At 34.7% G+C, this 24255-nt stretch overlaps 1 protein-coding gene across 1 annotated transcript in view; it reads left to right on the forward strand.

Moving 5' to 3' along the window:
• The window catches only part of MDGA2 (MAM domain containing glycosylphosphatidylinositol anchor 2), a 1032115-nt gene that overhangs the window by 975592 nt on the left and 32268 nt on the right, over positions 1-24255 (forward strand). Inside the window, exons 13-14 of the mRNA XM_066277806.1 lie at positions 22196-22351; positions 22979-23137. Of these exons, the coding sequence (XP_066133903.1) occupies positions 22196-22351; positions 22979-23137 (315 nt within the window). The remainder of the gene's footprint in view (positions 1-22195; positions 22352-22978; positions 23138-24255) is intronic.

The raw sequence follows: 24255 nt of genomic DNA on the forward strand, positions 1-24255 counted from the left end.
TTCACATTCAAATTATAATACTGAATATTTTTATAGATCTCTATTGTTCACATTTAGCTTTCATGTATAAAAATTTATTTAGTCATCACGAATGATCCTTTCAAGGTGGATATTATTATCAACCCTTTGAGGCTCGCTTTTCTTACAAGGTTTAGTACAAATGCACCTTCCCCCACAAAACATTCCCTCTTTATTATTTTCTATACAATTTATCTTCATCTATGTGATTTTCTCATTATCCTCTAGTAGATTATAATATACTTAAAAACTACTTGGGACGATGGGCATAGGATGCAGTGTGCAGATGCGTTGTTTTATTGAGTTGTACACTTGAAACCTGTATGGTTTTGTGAACCAATGTCACCCCAAATAAATTCAATAAAAAAATAAAATTAAAATACTTAAAAACTAAATTTGTTTCTAATTTGTTCCTATATCTTAATATTTTTGTGTCTATCAGCATCTCATACTTAGCAGGTATTCAAATGATCATTTGTTAAGAAAACAAATACGTGACAGTTTCAGGATGAATTAATTACATTAATAAGATTCCCTATGGTTTCTCCTCTCAGTACTATTGCTAGTTAATTATTATATTGATTATAATTTCTTTCAAGGTAAGTTCTCTGACAGCACTCAGTAGAAATGTCTGAAAATAATTTTCATGGGAAGATTTAAACTAGAAACAGAAAAAAGTTTACAACTATTTCAATTCAAGAAATAAAATTTGAACAGCTTTATGAGCAAAAGGCAGATATAAATGCCCAATAGAGGGAGTATTTGCTAACAGTTTACTTCAATATATGATAATAAGTATTAATTCTATGCAAATGAGAAAGTTTTACATAAGAGATGCTTTTTGAGCTGGGGCCTAAAAGTTGACAGAAAGTATTCCTGTCAATGAAATGAAAGCCATGATCATCAGATAATTGATTAAAAGCTCAGTGTGTCGAGTATATGATGTTCAAATGTTACAGAAGATAGTGTGTCTTGAAGATCGATAATTTAGATTTAAATACTTCTTTAAAAGCTTTGACCCTTTAGGTCATTGTTACCAACTACTTTACCTCAACAAGCATTTTATATATAGGCAAACAATGGATAAAATGTTTTTATTTTTAAATTAATTTCCAGCATGACCATCTACATCAGATTTCTATTGCCTATGTACTTTTTTATTTTTTATTTTTTTTATTTTTATTTTTTTTATTTTATTAAATTTAATGCAGTGACATGGATAAATCAGGGTACATATGTTGAGAGAAAATATTTCTAGATTATTTTGACATTTGATTGTGCTGTATACCCCTCCCCCAAAGTTAAATTGTCTTCTGTCACCTTCTATCTGGTTTTCTTTGTGCCCCTCCCCTCCCCTAACCCCTCTCTCCTTCTTCATCCCCTCCCTTCTCCCCCAACCTCCCACCCCTGTTGCCATCACATTCTTGTTCATGTCTCTGAGTCTCATTTTTATGTCCCTTCTATGTATGGATTTATCTTAGCTTTTTTTTTCTGATTTACTTATTTCACTCCGTATAATGTTGTCAAGGTCCATCCATGTTATTGTAAATGATCCGATGTCATCATTTCTTATGGCTGAGTAGTATTCCATAGTATATATGTACCAAAGCTTTTTAATCCACTCGTCCTCTGGCGGACACTTGGGCTGTTTCCAGATCTTCGCTATTGTGAACAATGCTGCCACAAACATGCCAGAGCATTTCTCCTTTTGGAGCCATTCTATGGTGTCCTTGGGGTATATTCCTAAAAGTGGGATAGCTGAGTCAAAAGGCAGTTCGATTTTCAGATTTTTGAGGAATCTCCATACTGTTTTCCACAGTGGCTGCACCAGTCTGCATTCCCACCAGCAGTGCAGGAGGGTTCCCTTTTCTCCACATCCTCGCCAGCACTTATTCCGTGTTGTTTTGTTGATAAGCGCCATTCTGACTGGTGTGAGGTGATATCTCATTGTGGTTTTAATTTGCATTTCTCTAATGATTAGTGATGTTGAGCATTTTTTCATATGCCTATTGGCCATCTGTATGTCCTCTTTGGAGAAGTGTCTATTCATCTCTTTTGCCCATTTTTGGATTGGGTTGTCTGTCTTCCTGGGGTTGAGTTTTACAAGTTCTTTATAAATTTTGGTTATTAACCCCTTATCAGACGTATTGTCAAATATGTTCTCCCATTGTGAAGTTTGTCTTCTTATTCTGTTCTTGTTGTCTTTAGCTGTGCAAAAGCTTTTTAGTTTGATATAGTCCCATTTGTTTATCCTGTCTTTTATTTCACTTCCCCGTGGAGATAAATCAGCAAATATATTGCTCCGAGAGATGTCGGAGAGCTTACTGCCTATGTTTTCTTCTAAGATGCTTATGGTTTCACGGCCTACATTTAAGTCTTTTATCCATTTTGAGTTTATTTTTGTGAGTGGTGTAAGCTGGTGATCCAGTTTCATTTTTTTGCAGGTAGCTGTCCAATTTTCCCAACACCATTTGTTAAAGAGGCTGTCTTTACTCCATTGTATTTCCTTACCTCCTTTGTCAAATATCAGTTGTCCATAGAACTGTGGGTTTATTTCTGGGTTCTCTGTTCTGTTCCATTGATCTATATGCCTGTTCTTATGCCAGTACCCGGCTGTTTTGAGTACAACGGCCTTGTAGTATAACTTGATATCAGGAAGTGTGATACCTCCCATTTTATTCTTCTTTTTTAAGATTGCTGAGGCTATTCGTGTCCTCTTTTGGTTCCATATAAAATTTTGGAATATGTGGTCTATATCTTTGAAGTATGTCATTGGTATTTTAATTGGTATTGCATTGAATTTATAGATTGCTTTGGGTAATATAGACATTTTAATGATGTTTATTCTTCCTAACCATGAGCACGGTATATGCTTCCACTTGTTTGTATCTTCCTTGATTTCTTTTATCAATGCTTTGTAATTTTCCAAGTACAAGTCTTTAGTCTCCTTGGTTAAGTTTATTTCTAGGTACTTTATTTTTTTGGTTGTAATTGTGAAGGGGATTGTTTCCTTAATTTCTCTTTCTGACTGTTCATGGTTGGTGTATAAAAATGCTTCTGATTTCTGAGTATTAATTTTATATCCTGCCACTTTGCTGAATTTATTTATCAGGTCCAGTAGTTTTTTGACTGAGACTTTAGGGTTTTCTATATACAATATCATATCATCTGCAAATAATGATAGTTTTACTTCTTCTTTTCCAACTTGAATGCCTTTTATTTCTTCTTCTTGTCTGATTGCTGTGGCTAGGACTTCCAGGCCTATGTTAAATAAGAGTGGTGAAAGGGGGCACCCCTGCCTTGTTCCTGATCTTAAGGGTACTGCTTTTAATTTTTTCCCATTGAGTATGATGTTGGCTGTGGGTTTCTCATAGATGGCTTTTATCATGTTGAGGTATGTTCCCTGTATTCCCACTTTGCTGAGAGTTTTGATCATGAATGCGTGCTGGATTTTATCAAATGCTTTTTTTGCATCTATTGAAATTATCATATGGTTTTTCTCCTTCTTTTTCTTTATGTGATGAATCACATTGATTGATTTACGAATATTGTACCATCCTTGCCTCCCCAGAATAAATCCCACCTGATCATGGTGTATGATTTTTTCCATATATTGTTGGATCCTGTTTGCTAATATTTTGTTGAGGATTTTAGCATCTATATTCATCAGAGATATTGGCCTATAATTTTCTTTCTTTGTGTTGTCTTTGCCTGGTTTTAGAATCAGAATTATGCTCGCCTCATAAAAGGAGCTTGGAAGTCTTCCTTCCTCTTGAATTTTTTGAAATAGTTTGAGAAGGATAGGAGTTAGTTCTTCTTTGAATATTTGGTAGAATTCTGTTGTGAAGCCATCAGGCCCTGGACTTTTCTTTGTTGGGAGTTTTTTGATAACTGTTTCGATCTCATTTGGTGTAATCGGTCTGTTTAGGTTTTCTGATTCTTCCAGATTGATTTTTGGAAGATTGTATGTTTCAAGGAATTTGTCGATTTCATCTAGGTTGTCTAGTTTTTTGGCATACAGTTCTTCATAGTATTTTCTTACAATATTTTGTATTTCTGTTGTGTCAGTTGTTATTTCTCCTCTCTCATTTCTAATTTTATTTATTTGAGTCCTCTCTCTCTTTTTCTTGGTGAGTCTACTTAAAGATTCATCAATCTTGTTTACCTTTTCAAAGAACCAGCTCTTAGTTTCATTGATCCTCTGTATTGTTTCTTTAGCCTCTATGTCATTTATTTCTGCTCTGATCTTTATTATTTCCTTCCTTCTACTACATTTGGGCTTTACTTGCTGTTCTTTTTCTAATTCTTTTAGATGTAGGGTTAAGTTGTTTATTTGAGCTATGTCTATCTTCTTAAAGTGTGCCTGTAGTGCTATGAACTTGCCTCTCAGCACTGCTTTCGCTGTGTCCCATAAATTTTGAGTTGTTGTATGCTCATTGTCATTAATTTCTAGGAATTTTTTTATTTCTTCTTTGATCTCATTCTTAATCCATTCATTATTTCACACCCTGCTATTTAGTTTCCATGTGTTTGAGAATTTTTGAGCTTTTCTGCTGTGATTCATTTCTAGTTTCATGCTGTTGTGATCAGAGAAAGTGCTTGATATGATTTCAGTCTTCTTAAATTTGTTGAGAGCACTGTTGTGCCCTAACATGTGGTCTATCCTAGAGAATGTACCATGAGCGCTTGAAAAGAATGTATATTCTGCTGCTTTAGGGTGAAAGGATCTGAAGATATCTATTAAATCGAGTTGATCTAGTGTTTCCAATAAGTCTGCTGTTTCTTTGTTAATTTTCTTTCTTGAGGATCTATCTAGTGATGTTAGTGGGGTATTGAAATCCCCTACTATTATAGTATTGCTGTTGATCTCGCCCTTTAAATCCATCAAAGTCTGCTTTATATATTTGGGTGCTCCTATATTAGGTGCATAGATATTTATAATAGTTATATCTTCCTGTTGGATTACTCCCTTTATCATTATGTAGTGGTCTTTTTTATCTCTTACTATATTCTTTGTTTTAAAGTCCAATTTGTCTGATATAAGTATTGCTACCCCAGCTTTTTTTTCATTTCCGTTTGCATGAAATGTTTTTTTCCATCCTTTTACCTTTAATCTATGTGTGTCTTTTGTTCTAAGGTGTGTCTCTTGTAGACAACATATGTATGGGTCTTGTTTTCTTATCCACACAGCTACCCTATGTCTTTTGATTGGATCATTTAACCCATTTACATTTAAGATTATTATTGATATGTAGTTGTTTATTGCCATTTTCTTCTTTAAAGGTGTATTCCTTTTTTTGCTATATTCTTTTCCAACTTTGATCTGTTTCCAACAGGCCCCTTAACATTTCTTGCAGCGTTGGTTTGGTTGTAATGAATTCCTTGAGTTGTTTTTTGTCTGGGAAGCTTTTTATTTCTCCTTCGATTTTAAGCGATAGCCTTGCTGGATAAAGTAGTCTTGGTTGTAGGTTCTTGTTCTGCATTACTTTGAATATTTCTTGCCATTCCCTTCTGGCCTCAAGTGTTTCTGTTGAGAAGTCGGATGTCATCCTTATGGGGGCTCCTTTGTAGGTGATAACTTTTTTTTCTCTTGCAGCTTTTAATATTTTCTCTTTATTGCTCAGCTTTGGTATTTTAATTATGATGTGTCTTGGTGTAGGTTTCTTTGGGTTTCTCTTTAATGGAGTCCTCTGTGCTTCTTGGACTTGTGAGAGTTTCTCTTGCACTAATTTAGGGAAGTTTTCAGTTATGATATGATTGAACAAAGTCTGTATCCCTTGTTCTTTTTCTTCTTCTTCAGGAACCCCTATGATGCGGATGTTATTTCTCTTCATGTTGTCACAGAGCTCTCTAAGTGTTTCCTCTGACTTTTTGAGTCTCTTTTCTCTTTTCTTCTCTGCTTTCATGCCTTCATTCCAGTTGTCCTCCAACTCGCTGATTCGATCCTCAGCTGTATCCATCCTGTTTTTAATTCCTTCCATTGTGGTCTTCATTTCTGATATTGTACTTGTCATCTCTGACTTTTTTAATATTTCAATATCCTTTTTTATACTTGCTATTTCTTTATTTAGGTTTTCAAACTGCCCCTCCATTGTTGTTCTAAGATCCCTAAGCATCCTTACAATCATTATTTTGAACTCTGCATCTGGAAGTTTGATTATTTCCATATCACTCAGCTCATCTCTCAAAGGTGTCTCTTGTGGTTTCATTTGGTTTGCACTCCTCTGTCTTCTCATAATGGTGTTTTATTTGTAGAGTTGGTTGAGTCTAGGCTTGGTGTTGTCTGCCTCAAGTTTTCAGTTGTGTTATTTCTAGGTCTTCTTGGGTTGGTATCAGCTATTATTTATAATCCACTTTCGGATTTGGGCAGCTTTGAAGTCTTGATTTGTTTGTTTTCTTAACAGGTGATAGTCTTGTTAACTGATCTCAGCAGGGGGCTTCCTTAAAACTGTAACCAGGAATGCTGTGGGTGTAACCTGAGATGCTGAAGGTCTCTTACACCAACTAATCTCACTGGGGGCAGGGTTTTTTCTCAGCTTCAGTAGGGGGAGGTGTATCTCAGATCTCCATGGAGACCTGAGTTACTGCCCCTCCTCCCCACTTCTTGTTTTCAGCTGTGTCTTGTTGCGCTGATTGGAGCTGGATAGATGTCCGGAGATCTCTGATCTGGAAGCACTTCAGCTCTGTTTTGTGAAAGGTTCAGTCCCTCCCCCAGCTATAGCCGCCTCCAGCATGAATGAGTCAGCTTTTTTTATTTCGTTTCTTGCATACTTTAGCCCCTCACAGTTTGTCCCTCTCCTTGTCCTTTCCACTTGGGAGATAAGCTGATCTTTTCAACCCACCTTGCTCCCTGGTCGCCAGGTAAGTGGCTGTGTGCAGTAGTTTCTGCTCTTTTTTCCTCTGTGAAATCCTCTCTGGGCTCTCAGCCTCACCCCCCCCTTCCGTTCCTGTAAGGAGAGGAGATTCAGGCACTCCTTACCAGGATTATTGTGGCTTCCTCTTTGCTCCTTGGTTTTTGAGAGCTGTTCTTGCAGTTCAGTGTTGGTTTTTCTTGCTGATTTTTCCTAAATTGATTTGTATTCCAGTTTGGTGTTGAGAGCTGGGCGTCTGTGCATCCGCCTACTCCGCTTCCATCTTCCAAGATACTACTTTTTGATTTTTAATGAATATTCAATATAATAGAAGTGGAAAGTTGCTTAGAATAAAAACTTTTTAGTAAACATTACCTGATTATTCTTATAAATTTTCAAGATAATTAGTTTTGTTGACACTTATATTTTCCCTTATTTAGTGATTTAACCCTATTATTGCTTTCAGATCCTAAATATACATAAGAAAAATATTTTATCAAACAAAGCCATTTATTATATTAATAGATTCATATTAATTTTTTTTGACAGATAGAGACAGAGAGAGGGACAGATAGGGACAGAGAGACAGGAAAAGAGAGATATGAGAAGGAACAATTCTTCATTGTGGCACCTTAGTTCTTCATTAATTGCTTTCTCATATGTGCCTTGAGCTCAAGCCAGCGATCTTGGGCTCAAGCTGGTGAGCTTTTTTGCTCAAACCAGATGAGCCCACACTCAAGCTGGCGACATTGAGGTTTTGAACCTGAGTCCTCCGTGTCTCAGTCCAGCACTCCAACCACTGAACCTAATCAGGCATAGATTCATATTCTTAATAAACTAGCCAGATATTATTCAGTAAGAGATGAAAATAAGGCAACATTTAAAAGAAGGTAATGTTTTGCTTTAGATTTTTGCTATGGAAAGGTAATTTTTCTTTCCCTTGGTTAGATAACATTTATCTGAGTCTTCTGCTTAAATCTTGTAATATTTTTAATTTTTGTCATTTATAGTTATAATTTATATATGATAAAAGTCACCCTTTCTTGTGTAGACTTATTTAAGAGTTGCTGACCAATTCAGTCATGTAACCTCATCACAAAGATCCATAAGCCCTAAAATTTCTGTATGCTTTTTTTTTTTACTTAAACCTCCTTACACCCCAGGCCTTAGCAAACTTATCTTCTGCTATCATAATTTTGCTATAATATTTCAGTTAGATACAATATACTTACTGTTTATCCACTGCACTTGATTAAAACATACCTTCCCAGTAATGCTATTGTTAATAAAGTTGAAGAGGAAATGAAAATTAAATAGTTCAAGAAAAAAGTCTAAATGAGAAAAATGCATAATTAAAATTTTTAACTACTTCTGTTTTGATTCTAAGTTATTTTTTAAAATGAAGAAGGTAATGCTAAATCTTGCGTCTTATGTGTAATTTATAATTATGTATAATGAATTCTTATAATACCATTTAGCAATATTTCTTCCAAAAAAGATTATTGTCTTGATAAAAAGTTTAAAAATTTTGGAATATATGTTGGAAATTATAAATTATGGCTTTTCTGCAACATCTTCTTATTAGAAAAAATAATTGTTAGGACTGTAATGGAATATATATATTATATTTAATATGATAATAAATGTGATATGAAGCTTTATATATTGCAACAAATCAAACCAAGCCTAAATGCTCTTTTGCATTTTATCAACTTACATAGTACTTAAGTGAGTTTATCCAAAATATCGACTTCCAAAATATATAGAGTAATTTCATGAAATTTTGTCACAGTTTTGTTTTTTATTATACCCCCCAAAAAGCATTTGTTAGCATATATTAAATTTTTTAAATGAAGGCTTTCTATTAATTAATTAATTTATTTATTTTAATTTTTAAAAAAATTTCCAAAGTGAGAAGTCAGGGGTGGCAGACAGACAGACTCCCACATACACCTGACCGAGATCCACCCCGCATGTCCACCAGGGGGCAATGCTCAGCCTACCTGGGGTGTTGCTCAGCTGCAGCTGTCGCCATTATATCGCCTGAGGCGAATGCCATGGAACCATCCTCAGTGCCCTGGCCAACTCTGCTCCCATGGAGCCTTGGCTGTGGGAGGGGAAGAAAGAAACAGAGAGAAAGGAGAGGAGGAGAGGTGGAGAAGCAGATGGGCGCTTCTCCTGTGTGCCCTGGCCAGGAATCGAACCCGGGACTTCCACACTCCAGGCTGATGCTCTACTGGTGAGCCAACCCACCAGGGCCTTTATTTTTTTTTTTATAAATCTTTGGATTGAAAATTTTAACTGCAAGGAAAAATGATTAATTGTCAAGAGAACCACGTTCTCCAGGCTCCAACACGCACCAGCAGCATTCCGTGATCTTTCGCATATGCTGCTATATCCTCAGAAAAGTGCCACAGACCAAAACTGAACTTTTGCCCATGCTGGCTTGTGATCATCAAAAGAAAACATATGAAATAAGATTGAAATGAATTCTGGGGTCTCTCAAGTGTCTCAACAATGGAGTTGAAATTTTCTACTGTAAAGAGGTTTTAAATGTTTTGAAAAGTATATTTAGTTTCAGTTCTATGGTCTGTAAAATTATTAAAATTTAAAATTTTTTCAAAACTTTTAGACTTTTTTTTGCTGTATGTTAGAGATTGTGAGTACAAGATAATATTATTATAGATAGTATGCATAAAAACCTGACTTTTTCTAGAAAACAACTTAAAACTAAAGAGAAGATTTACTTTAATTACCCATTCTAAAATATCAGCCAAAGTCAGAACTGATAAAGTGGTGTGATACAAAACCAATATGCAATAAACAGTGGCTTTTCTATACACTAACAATGAACTATCTGAAAAAATCCCGTTCACAGTAACAACAAAAAAAGAAAAAAATACTTAGTAATAAACTTATCTAAAGAAATCAGGCCTGACCTGTGGTGGTGCAGTGGATAAAGCATTGACCTGGAATGCTGGGGTCGCCGGTTCGAAACCCTGCACTTGTCTGGTCAAGGCACATATGGGAGTTGATGCTTCCTGCTCCTCCACCCTTTCTCTCCCTCTCTCTCTCTCTTTCACTCTCACTCTCTTCTCTCTAAAATGAATAAATAAATTAAAAAAAAAGAAATCAGAAACGTACACTGATATAACACAATGGTGAAGAAAATTAAAGACACAAATAAGTGGAAAGAGATCCTCTGTTCATGGACTGGAAGAATTAATATCGTTAGAATGTTCATCTACACAAAATTATCTACTAATTAAATTCAATTTGTATCAAAATAACAATGGCATTTTTTAAAGAAATAGCAAAACAATATTCAAATTCATATAGAGCAACAGGAGATCCAAGTAGCCAATGTGAGTTGAGAAAGAAGAACAAAGCTGGAGACATCATGCATTCTGATTTTAAAATGTATTACAAGGCTGTAGTAATCAAAGGAGTATGGTAGTGGCATAAAAATTGGTCTTTAGATTAATGGAACAGAATAGAAATCCCAAAAGTAAATTCATAAATTTATGGTCAACTGATTTTTGACAAGGGTGCCATGAACACACAATGGGGAAAGGATTGTCTCTTCAATTACCCATTGTGCACTGTAAGGAGGACTGTGCATTGTTACAGCCATTAAAGGACACAATATGGAGGTTCCTCAAAAAATTTTAAAAATAGTACTGTATGATCCAATAACTCCACAAATTGTTATAAATCCAAAGGAAATAAAATCACAATCTATCAGAAGTATCTGTAATGCCAAGTTTATTGCAGCAGTATTCACAATAGCCAACAGATTAAAACTAACTAAATGTGAATGAGTGGATGAATGGGTAAAGAAAATGCAGTATAGAGATAATAATAAGGGAAATTTTATTATTCAGCTTAAAAAAAAGTTATCCTGTCATTTGAAACAACCTGGATAAACCTGGTTCCTTAAGCTAAGTGAAATAAGCCAGACATGGAAGAACAAATACTGCATGATCTCACTTACATGTGGAATCTAAAAAGTCAAACTCTGGCACAGGCACTAGAATGGTTGTTGCCAGAAAGAGAAGGGGGAATCAGGAAAATGTTGATCAAAGAGGATACACTTTCAATTAAGTAAGATGAGTCACTTCTGGAGATTTAATGTCTGGCTTGGTGACTGCTATACTTAACAAGTACTGTATTGTATAACTAAAATTTTCTAATAGGGTAGATCTTAAGCATTCTCATCACAAAAGAAAAGAAAAGTAATGGTAACTGTGATACTGTGATAACTGAAATGGTGGATATACTAATTTATTTGATTCTGGTGACCATTTCATAATAAAACAAAGTTGTACACCTTAAATATATACAGTTTTTATTTGTCAAATGTAGCTCAGTGAAGCTGAAACAATAAGATAAAAAATAAAGAAAGCAAGTAAAGGGAGGATAAGGGCCTTCGGGCTTGGGGACTACTGGGCATCAGGCTGTTTAACCCTGAGTTCTCATCCTTTCTTCACCATATTGGAAATGAGACAGGAAAGTAAAGCACAATTTTGGATACCATGTAATGGAGAATACTTCAAATACTGTATATTCTTTTATTTCTGTGTAGTCTATGAATTTTTGCCAAAATCATGCGGTAATTTGAAAACTAGTGAAAAGTTGAAGACAAAGTAAATCTTCAATTCCGTATCTGTAAAAATCCAGGACTTTATTACTTTTCTATTTTTTGAACTTTTAATAATTAAATTACATTGACTTTAGCTAAGATTTTTATAGCTAAGTGCATTTTCATTATCTAAGAAGTTATTCCTTATTCCAATAAACATTTTTATGATAAACTTTTTTCATATGTCTTTAATTACCACATAGATTTGACAGAATAATCATAATATTATAATGGTTTTAAATAGTGGGGTTTTTTTACATTGTACTTACATAATTTTTCTATGATTTTAATATGTTTATATAGATTCAAGTGTCCCACCAAATATAGCTCCCCCCACCCCCTTATTCTCCTCACCACCCCTCCCACCTCCTCCAATGCCTTTCTCCTTTCCCTCCAGAATTTGCTGTCCTGTTCTCTATAATGCTGTGATATGTATATGTAATTTCGTTAATCTCTTTCCTTGCTCTGATCCCCTCTTCTCTTGTACTTTCCCCCTGACTGCTTTCCCTCTGGTCCCTTTGATCCCACCTCTGCCTCTGTTCCGTTGCTCAGTTCATATTGTTCAAATGGATTCCTCAAATGAGTGAGGTCCTGTGATATTTTTCTTTCTCTGCCTGGCTTATTTCACTTAACATAATAGTTTCCAGGTTCATCCATGTTGTCGCAAAAGGTAAAATTTCCTTCTTCCTCACGGCCATGTAGTATTCCATTGTGTATATGTACCACCACTTTTTAATCCACTTGTCCACTGACGAACACTTGGGCTGTTTCCAGATCTTGGCTATTGTAAACAATGCTACAATAAACATGGGGGTGCATTTCTTCTTTTGAATCAGTGATTTGGTATTCTTAGGATATATTACTAAAAGTGGATAGCTGGGTCAAAGGGCAGTTCCATTTTTAATTTTTTGAGGAATCTCCATACTGTTTTCCACAGTGACTGCACCAGTCTGCATTCCCACCAGTTGTGCAGGAGGGTTTCCTTTTCTCCACACCCTCTCCAACACTTATTATGTGTTGTTTTGTTAATAAGTACCATTTTGACAGGTGTGAGGTGGCATCTCATTGTGGGTTTAATTTGCATTTCTCTAATGATTAGTGAGGTTGAACAGTTTTTTTTTTGCCTACTGGCCATTTGTATGTCCTCTTTGGAGAAGTGTCTATTCATTTCTTTTGCCATTTTTTGATTGTATTATTTATCTTCCTGTTGTTGAGTTTTACAAGTTCTTTATAAATTTTGGTTATTAACCCCTTATCAGAAATATTGGTGATTATATTCTCCCATTGTGTGGGTTGTCCTTTTATTTTGTTAACTGTGTCTTTTGCTGTGCAAAACTTTTTAGTTTCATATAGTCCCATTTGTTCATCCTGTCCTTTATTTCACTTGCCGTGGAGATAAATCAGCAAAAATATTGCTACGAGAGATATCGGAGAGTTTACTGCCTATATTTTCTTCCAAGATGTTTATGGTTTCATGACTTACATTTAAGTGTTTTATCCATTTTGAGTTTACTTTTGTGAATGGTGTAAGTTGGTGATCCAGTTTCATTTATTTGCAAGTACCTGTCCAATTTTCCCAACATCATTTTTAAAGAGACTGTCTTTACTCCATTGTATGCTCTTACCTCCTTTGTCAAATATCAATTGTCCATATAGGTGTGGGTTTATTTCTGGATTCTCTGTTCTGTTGCATTGATCTATATGCCTGTTCTTATGACAGTACCAAGCTGTTTTGAGTACAATGGCCTTGTAGTATAACTTGATATCAAGAAGTGTGATACCCTCCACTTTATTATTCTTTTTCAGGATTTCTGAGGCTATGTGTGGTCTTTTTTTGGTTCCATATAAATTTTTGAAATATTTGTTCTATATCTTTGAAGTATGTCATTGGTATTTTGATAGAAACTGCATTGAATTTATAGATTGCTTTGAGTAATATAGACATTTTAATGATGTTTATTTTTTCTATCCATGAACATGGTGTATGTTTCCACTTGTTTGTACCTTCCTTGATTTCCTTTAAAAATGTTTTATAATTTTCCTAGTACAAATCTTTAACCTCTTTGGTTACATTTACTCTGAGGTACTTTTTTGTTGTTGTTGCAATAGTGAAGGGGATTGTTTTCTATTTTCTCTTTCAGACAGTTCATTGTTGGTGTATAAAAATGCTACTGATTTCTGAATATTGATTTTATATCCTGCCACCTTATTGAATTAATTTCTCAGGTCCAGTAGTTTTTTGACTGAGACTTTAGAGTTTTATATATATATACAGTATCATATCTCAGCAATTAATGATAGTTTTACTTCTCCTTTTGCAATTTTGATTCCTTTTATCCCTTCTTCTTGTCTGATTGCTGTGGCTAGGACTTCCAGAACTATGTTGAATAAGAGTGGTGAAAGGTGGCACCCCTGCTTTGTTCCTGATCTTAAAAGGATTTCTTTTAATTTTGGCCCATTGATTATGATGTTGGCTTTGGGTTTGTCATAGATGGCATTTATCATGATGAGGTGGGATCCCTATATCTCCACTTTGCTGAGAGTTTTGATCATGAATGGGTGCTGGATTTTATCAAATGCTTTATCTGCATCTATTGATATTATCATGTGGATTTTATTCTTTCTTTTGTTTATGTGTTGAATCACATTGATTGATTTGCTGATTTTGTACCAGCCTTGTCTCCTTAGAATAAATCCCACCTGATCATGATGTATAATTTTTTTCATGTCTTGCTGGATCCGGTTTGCTAATATTTTGAAATTTTAGCATATAAGTTCATCAGGGATATAGGTGTATACTTTTCTTTCTTTGTAGTGTCTTTGCCTGGTTTTGGAATCAGAATTATTCTCACCTCATAGTCTTTGCCTGGTTTTTGAATCAGAATTACGCTTGCCTCATAAAAAGAATTTGGAAGGTTTTCCTCTTCTTGAATTTTTTGAAATAGCTTGAGAAGAATAGGAGTTAGTTCTTCTTTGAATATTTGGTAAAATTAATCTCTGTAGTCATCTGGCCTAGGACTTATATTTGTTGGTAGTTATTTTATAAGTGTTTCAATCTCGTTTGATGAAATCCATCTGTTTAGGTTTTCTGAATCTTCTATATTGATTTTTGAAAGATTATATGTTTCAAGGAATTCGTCCATTTAACCTAGGTTGTCTAATTTTATGGCATACAGTTCTTCATAGTATTTTCTTACAATCCTTTGTAATTCTGCTGTGTCAGTTGTTACTGTTCCTCTCTCATTTCTAATTTTATTTATGAGTCCTCTCTCTTTTTTTCTTGGTGAGTCTAGTTAAAAGTGAGTCTATGCTGTTTATCTTTTCAAAGAACCAGCTCTTGGTTTTATTGATTCTTTGTATTTGTTTTTTGGCCTTTATGTCATTTATTTCCGCTCTGATCTCTACTATTTCCTTCCTTCTACTTCCTCTGGGGTTTACTTGCTGTTCTTTTTCTAGTTCTTTTAGATGCAGGGTTAAATTGTTCATTTGAGCTTTTTCTAGCTTCTTAAGATATACCTGTAGTGCTATGAACTTCCTTCTCAGAATTGCTTTTGCTCTGTCCCATAAATTTTGAGTTGTTGTATGTTGTTTTCATTTGTTTCAAGTAAAATTTGGATTTCTTCCTTGATCTCATTCTTAACCCATTCGTTATTTAATAACAAGATATTTAGTTAACAAGTGTTTGAGTGTTTTTCTATTATAGTTGATATCTAGTTTCATGCCATTAAGATTACAGAAGATGCTTGATATGATTTCAATCTTCTTAAATTTGTTGAGATTTATTTTGTGTCCTAGCATGTGGTCTATCCTAGAGAATGTACCATGAGTTCTTGAAAAAAATGTATATTCTGCTGCTTTTGGGTAAAAGATTCTGAAGATATCTATTAAATCCAGTTTATCTAGTATGTCCTAATTCTGCTGTTTCTTTGTTAATTTTGTCTGGAGGAACTATTCATTGATGTTAGTGGGGTATTAAAATTCCCTATTACTATAGAATTGCTATTGATCTTGTCCTTTATGTCCATCAAAATCTGCTCTATATATTAAGGTGCTCCTATATTAGGTGCATAGATATTTATAATGGTTATATCTTCCTGTTGGATTGCTCTCTTTATCATTATGTAGTGACCTTTCTTTATCCCTTTCTATAGCCTTTGTTTTAAAGTTTATTTTGTGAGATATAAGTATTGCTACCCGAACATTTTTTTCATTTCAATTTGCATGAAATATTTTTTTCCATCCTTTTACTTTCAGTCTATGTTAACTTCTGTTTTGAAGTGTGTCTGTTGTAGACAGGTCCTGTTTTCTTATCCATGCAGCTACCCTATGTTGTTTGATTTGAGTATTTAATTTATTTACATTTAAGGTTATTATTGATATGTAATTATTTATTGCCATTTTAGCATAGGTTTGGTTGTAATGAATTCCTTGAGTTTTTATTTTGTCTTGGAAGCTTTTTATTTGTCCTTCAATTATAAATGATAGCCTTACTGGATAGAGAAGTCTTGTTTGTAGGCTCTTGTTTTGCATTACTTGAATATTTCTTGCCATTCCATTCTTGCCTCTAATGTTTCTGTTGAGAAATCAGAAGTCATCCTTATGGGGGCTCCTCTGTAGGTAATAGACTGCTTTTCTTTTACAGCTTTTAGTATTCTTTCTTTATCTCTTAATTTTTGTATTTTTATTATGATATGTCTTGTTGTTGGCCTTTTTGGGTTCATCCTTAATGGAACTCTCTGTGCTTCTTGAACTTGTGTGACCTTTTTCTTCATCAATTTAGGGAAGTTTTCAGCTATGATTTCTTCAATCAGATTCTCTACTCATTTTCTTTCTATTCTCCTTCAGGAAACACTATGATGCGGGTGTTATTTCTCTTCATGTTTTAACAAAGCTCTCTTAGAGTTTCCTCAGACTTTTTGAGCCTCTTTTCTTTTTGCTACTCTGCTTTCATGCTTTCGTTTATTTTATCCTCTAACTCACTCATTCAATTCTCAGCTTCATCAATATTCTGCTTTTAATTTCTTCCAGTATGGTCTTCATTTCTGATATTTTGTCATTTCTGACTGATTTTTTAAAATATTTCAATGTCCATTTTTATACTTGCTACCTCTTTATTTAGGTGCTTGTTATGTCCATCCATTGTTGCTCTAAGATTTTTGAGCATCCTAACAATCATTATTTTAAACTCTGCATCTGGTTATTTTGTTTATTTTCATCTCATTTAAATTTTTTCCTGGGGATTTCTCTTGTTGATTCATTTGGGTTACATTTCTCTGCCTTCTCATGTGTCTGTGTATATGAAGGGTGTGGTCACAGGAGTCTGATGGGTGTGGCCTCTGTATTCCCTAGGTGTGGTCTGTCTTCAAGCCTACCACCCCTTATCCTGCTGCCTCTGGTGTCTGGGCACTGGCATTGCTGGCCCCAGCCTGCTACAGCAGTCACTGCAGCTTTTGCCTTGCCACGGGTGGGACTGTGCTCACGTGCCCAGGCTACAAGCCTTGAATTTGGGCTGCAAGCCCTGGCCAGCCCCAGGCCTTCACCATGCTCCTACATGTGGGACTGCAGGCATGACCACCCTCACGCACCTGGCCAATGGCCGTGGGTTGGATTGCTTTTGTGTGCCCCGTCCACCACCACTGCCCTCGGCCTCTGCCCCTGGTGTGCAAGACTGCACTTTACCTGGGCCACCGCTGCATCCAGCCCCCAGCTTCTACCCCTGCTGACCAGACAACGTTCCCACATCCCGTCACCACCAACCCTCATACAAGCATTCAGCAGTTGGGGTGGGGGGATGCAGCACCGTACTCAATACTGTATTCCTGATGGCTGATGGCTCCCTGCTTCTAAGCAATTCTTTGCTCTGACTGCAGCAGGAAAGCTTCTGTTTGGCTCGTGACCTGCTTCCCTTTACTGGTATTTCTGGTTCCAGGAAAAATATTCACTTTAGATTTGGGGAGTGATTCTGCCCAGGGGTTAAGGCGGCTGTCTCTCAAAGTGTTTCTCCCTGTGCCTCATAGATTACACTCTCTTCCTGCTACTCCAGTCCTTTCAGCTCTCCATATTCCCCGGAGCCCCGGGTAGATGGTTGTGAAAGTGGTATTCTGCACAAACCCTTTAAGACCAATCCTGGATCTGAGAAATTAGTTCTTTCTCGCAAACAGTACCCTGGCTTGTTTCACAGCTACTGTCCTTATGCTTCTTCTAGGCTCTGGGGCTACAGGCTGGGGCTTTGTTTCTGGGGCCCAAGACCCTCTTCTCTCCGCTAAACTCACTTCCTGCCACAAGAGTCCCTCTGGGCTACCGCTCACTCCTGGGAGCTGGGCAGCCCTCTCCACATTTTCTCTTTTCCTACCTGTCTCAGTATGGCTTCTTTAGTGATCCTTGGTTAAAGAGTCCTCTTAGTTCAGTCCAAAGTTGGTTTTTCCAGATAATTGTTCTTAAAATTAAGTTGTAATCCACTTTGGTTCTGGGAGGTGGAAGTTGATACATCTGCCTACTCCATCGCCATCATCTTGTTACTTGCATAATTAAAAAAGAATCTCTCTAGTAATAGATTTTTCACTGTAAAGATATATGTTTACAGAGGTAATGAACTATTGAGAATATTGATGTATTTCTGTTTAATGTGACTTATTATTGTCTTATGTCTCCTTCAGATTTACTGTAAACAATTTAAGGCATATATAAACAAAACCAGATTATGAAAAGTTTAGTCATATGTTAAATTAAAGGCATGTCTTAAGTTTGCATAAGTTGTATTAGAGCTTAATTTTGTTGTGAGAGACTCAAAAACTTCAAAAATGTGTTTGTTTTAAAAGCAAGCAATTTTTAAAAATTTACTGGGATGACATATTTAGCCAAACCAGGTGTACAATTCAATATAACACCATCTACACACCACATTGTGCACCCTTTGTCCCAAACAAAGTCTCTTTCTGCCCTGTTTTCATGCCCCTCTTTTTCCTACCTCCATCCCCCACTTTCCCTCTAGCTATTGCCATCCTGTTGTCTGTATCTATGTATTATGTATATATGTTTTTTTTTGCTCATCCTTTCATCTTCTTTTATCCAGTCTCCACTTCCCCCTTTCCTCTGACAGCTGTCCATCTATTCCATTTGTCCATACCTCTGTTTCTGTTTTGTTGATCTGTTTATTGTGTTTGTTAGATTCCACATTTAAGTGAGATCATTTGGTATTTGTCATTCTCTGACTGGATTATTTCACTTAGCATAATTTCCAGATCCATCCATGTTATCACAAAAAGGTAAGATTTCTTTATTTTTATGTCTGAGTAGTATGCCACAGCTTTTTTTATCCACTTGTCTATGGATGGACACTTGGCCTGTTTCCAGATCTTGGCTATTTTAAATAACATTTAATGAACATAAGAGTGCATATATTCTTTCAAATTAGTGTTTCAAGATTTTTAGGATATATTTCCATTTTATTTCTTTTTAAACTAGGCTAAATTATACAACAGACATGTTTAAATGGCATCATAAATATTCATTAAAATAATTTTCAGTAATATTCAAAAAGTTATGCCAGATCTATAAACTGAAATTTTCAATTTTTACATTTGCTTTTGGACATTCTGTTTTTGTATATAATGTAATAAAACAACAGAAAGCATTCAAAATCAAACACTTGCCTTATTATGATTCCAAAGTAACAATGAGCAATATGTTATAATAATTAAGTCAAATATTAAAGAAAAAATATAAAGTCCAAGCATGCTTTTATGGTAATTAAATAAAATAAATATGACAAAATTCAATTTATTCTGACATTAAAAATATTTTTGTTACATTTTTGAGTTATGCTTTTTAGAATTCATAAAAAAAAGGTGAAAAAATAAAATGATGACAAAAGGTATCATATATAGATACATTCTTAGTAAGATTTAGTAAATTTGGCAGGTCCTGTTAAGCTTTTTTATTCTTGTGTTTATGAGAAACATGAGCCTAATATGTCCTTGAGATTTCTTCAATGTTTGGGCATATATTTGAAAAGCAAACTCTCATTTCCTCATCAATACATTGCAGAATTCCTTTCTTTCTATTCTTAATTGTGTTGAGGGTAGAAAACCCTAATTCACATAAATAGGATGTTGAAAATTGTAGTAAAAAATTCAAAGCTTTTTTAGATGTTGCCACATCTTCTTCTTTTATAGAAATCCAAAAGGCTTCAAGAGACAATTCCTTATGTTTAATCATCAATCTAAAACCCCACTACACATATCATCTTAACTTTACACCAAACAAAAGATAGAATAAACTTGCCTCCAGTGTTTCCGGGGAATATGGGGGGGGGATAGTGTAAACAATCCAGCACCACAGCTTAACAGCCTTTTGCAACCTAATCAGGCAAGTGAGGTGGGGGGTTGGGCAGACTGTCAGTTGACAGCCAATTCCATACACCTCTGTCCCCCAAAAATCTAAACTTCAAAAACCCTGTTGGTTTTTTGGTCCCAAACAGGCACATATTTCTCTGGAATACAATAGGACACACCTGAAAATCTTCTAAGGTGCACCAGTGTGCCCTGGTGCACACTTTGAGAACCACTGCTCTAGTATGTAAACAATGGACACAGTGCTGTACAGCAGATCTCTAGAACTGATTAATCTTACATAAATGAAACTTTTTACCCTTTGACCAATATCTCTCCATTTTCATATCTCCCTAGCCCCTGACAACCTTCATTCTACTCTTTGTATTTATGTATTTGACTTTTAATGTATTTTATATGTAAGTGATATCATGCAATTTTTTCTTTCTGCGTCTGGCTTTTTTACTTAGGATAATGTCCTCCAGTTTTATCTGTTATTGCAAATGGTGGGATAGCCTTAATTATTTATACTTAAAAATATTCCATGGCCTATATCTGCCACAATTTTTTAATCTATTCATTTATCAACAGACACTTAGGTTGTTTGTATATACTGACTACTATGAATAGTATTGCTATAATTATTAGAGTGCATATCTCTTTGAGGTACTGCTTTAATTCCTTTTGGGTATAGACTCATGAGACAGATTATTGGATAATGCAGTAGTTCTATATTTAGTGGGATTTTTTTAGTAACCACCATACTATTTTCCATAATAGATGCATCAATGTACTTTCTCACCAACAGTGTACAAGTACCATATTCTTAATTAGTGTAACTTTATAATATATTTTAAAACCAGTAAGTATGATGTTTCCAGTTTTGTTATTCTTGCTTATAATTCTGTTGAAAATATGAAATCTTTTGTGATTTCACATGAACTTTAGGATGTTTTTTGTATTTCTATATAAAAAGATGCTGTTGTAATTTTTAGAGAGATTGTATTGATGTACAGATCCCTTTGAATAGTATGGATATTGTAACAATATTAATTCTTCCAATCCAAGAACATAGGGCATCTTTCCGTTTATTTGTGTCTCCTTTAATTTTTTTCATCAATGTTCAATAGGTTTCAATGTATGTCTTTCATCTGTTTGGTTAAGTTTATTAAGTATATTATTATTTTTAGGCAATTGTTAATGGGATAGTTTTCTTAATCCTCTTTCAAATAATTTGTTGTTAGTATATAGGAACACAAAGATGAACTCAGAGGCACAATCCCAATTGTAATGGTTCCACTCCCAATGATATCTGACAAATAGCTGATAAATCTACACCATAGTATAGGAGGAAAATAAACAAAAGGGACTCTGTGTTCTTTAGATATTTATATCTCTGTGAGTTCCAGGGAATCTTTACTCAGTTTGACTTTATTTTTACCAGCTGAATTTAGCCTAAGTTTTCTCTCTGTGAGCCTCATGAATTAGTATTACTGTGATTTTATCGAGTTACAATGAGTTTGAACAAAATAATATAAACTATGTCAAAATTTTCTCAATTAAGGATAATTTTAATTCTGTGTCTAGTGGACATTTTTATCTCCTTCATTTGTTCCTGTATTCAAACAAGAAACATCTCAGTAAGAAAACTCTCTAATACCTAGAAGTGCTACTACCACTCTCATTTCCTGAAAAAAGCTCTGTCTGGACTTACTAGATCTGAACTCAGCATGCGGCAGACATTCAAAATATCCTCGGTTCTTCCACTTAGTCTTCATAAAGTCTTTTCATTACTTTTTTTAGTGAATTTCAAGTATCTGACAAATCATTTTCAAATAAAGCATGAAAGGTGACTACTTTTTAAAAGAAATTGTTATTAACTTTCCCTGAGTAAACTTCAGTTGTACAAATAGGTACATGAAAGCATCTCCGAACTTGGTGTGAGAAGTTCTCACCGCAAGGTAGACAGCTCTAACATGCTTCCTGGTGAATAAAACAGATCCTTTTCTAACTGCCGGTTTTGTTTGGATTATTCCTACTCTGAAAAATGAAAGTTGGGAAAATTCTCTAGCCATAGTTTAAGGGTAAATTATAGTCTTTAATTTTAGTTATCTGAATATTTCAGAGGAAAATGGTTTGAGTTTAAAGCATTAAATAAGAGACTGATTTATATATTAATATTTTTTCATTAAAATTAAACATTTGATGTTAAGTTTTAACCTTGTGAAAATTATGGCTCTTTCAGTCTTTGCAGTTTTGCATTAGGATTTCTGTGTGATAATTTAAGTTTTTCCTGTAATACTATTGCAGTGTTCGTATTAATTTTATTAACATTAATTAAAATTTGTTAACAGGAGAATTTCACTGCGGATTTGAAGATGGTAACATTTGTTTGTTCACTCAAGATGACACGGATAATTTTGACTGGACAAAGCAAAGTACCGCAACAAGAAATACAAAATACACTCCAAACACTGGGCCAAATGCTGATCGCAGTGGCTCCAAGGAAGGTATGACATATGTTCATGACGACCGTACTCTGTAAGCAATGTTAGCAATGCCGAGAATGTGAAATGTAAGACAATGCTTAGCTATAGATTTGAAGATTATGGAATAAAATATTAAAATTTTGTGTACAGCATCAATAATTCAGATATAGCCAAGGTTTATAGACATTAACATTCAGATTTCATTGACACATATAGTTGAGAGAGTAGAATTTTTTTTGAAAATTTAAGTAAGTGTAAAATTCTAATTTGGTCTCAAATGTTAATTCATTTTAAACAATGTGACTTTTTAAAAATTTTTAATTGATTTTAGCAAGAGAGGATTAAGGAGAGAGAGAAAGAAGGACAGGAGCACAGTGCCCTGACCGGGTATCTAACTGGCAATCTCTGCTGCTCAGGATGATGCTCTAACTAACCAAGCTACCTGGCCAGGGCAACAATGTTACTTTTAATTATATGTTATTTATTTATTCTTTATATTGTCTTATACGTATACGAATTTCTTAACTGAGATGTAAACCCTCCTCTCAATCTGCACTTGTAGGAAAACTGTAAAACTTATCAATGATGTTAAATTTAATGTTACCTAATAATAATATGTTTAAACATCTTATTTTTGTCTTTGTGAAGGTTTTTATATGTACATTGAGACATCTCGACCAAGACTGGAAGGTGAAAAGGCTCGGCTTCTCAGCCCTGTATTCAGCATAGCTCCCAGAAACCCATATGGACCCACGAACACTGCGTATTGTTTCAGCTTCTTTTATCACATGTATGGACAACATATAGGTGAGATGGCAAGAATGGCTGTTTCTTCTTTTGAAGTATAACATCACTAAGAAGGAAAATGTTCATAAATGCACATTAAATCAACTTTAGTCAAAGAATGTCATCATTGACTTTTAAATAACTTACATATAAATTGCAAACAAGCTGCTAAGAATGCTCCACCATTGTGTCCTAGTTTTCTTAATTAGGTTAGAATTTTAAATTTTGGACCATTACCTACTTTTTTCCAGAATTCTAATCAAGCAGATCATCAATGGGTTAAATTCTTTATGAGATCTTCTTGTGGAAATTAATACAATTTAGACAGCTTCTTTAAAAAAAACAACAACCTTGCTTGAATGATCACTAAATACCTATTAATGATTATGAAAAAAGAGTATTGTCATATTTGGAAGACAGTACTTTTAGCACTGAAACCCATTTGGAAAATAGGTGTAATTTTTTTTCTTGTTTATAATGTGTACCTAACACACTTAGTAAGAGTTGAGAACACCCTCAGCTCTGAAGAGTACACAAAGATGAAGATACACCCTCCACTCTTAGAGACCTTGCACAGTAATGGAGACCAAAATTAGTGAAAACAGAATTGTCCTAGACAGAAGCCACAGAACCTTGAGAAAGGACATAGCAAAACTGTTCTTTTTGTGGTGAGGAGCAGTCAAACAAGTCTGCAATCTTTATGTGCAATCCTAAAATTAAAAAATAAAAATTAACATAATAATTTAATTATTTAGCAGTCCATTCTAGCCTTCTATACCTGTGTTAGAATATAACCTGGACTTATATAAGCCTTTTTACATAGTTTTTATTCACCCTAATGAGTGAACATTTGTACTCTTTGCAGCAAAAACATAACTGTTTAATTATGGATTCTGTTCCAGATCTTTCCAGGGGATGTCATGTAATATACTCTGTCACCTTTCTAAAATAAGAAAAATTTCTCAATGGTGAAGTATATCTAGCCCCACAGAGTTGGACAAGGGACTGTGGATCTGTATCTAGTTAAAGAATAATGCAATGTTTTGGGACAAGGAAAACATTTCCTACAACAGATGGGTACACTTTAAATAGACAGAAATAAACTCAGGGAAGATTAAGACACTGGTAACAAGAATGTA

Source organism: Saccopteryx bilineata, chromosome 4 (assembly GCF_036850765.1).
Source record: "Saccopteryx bilineata isolate mSacBil1 chromosome 4, mSacBil1_pri_phased_curated, whole genome shotgun sequence".
NCBI lineage: Eukaryota > Metazoa > Chordata > Mammalia > Chiroptera > Emballonuridae > Saccopteryx > Saccopteryx bilineata.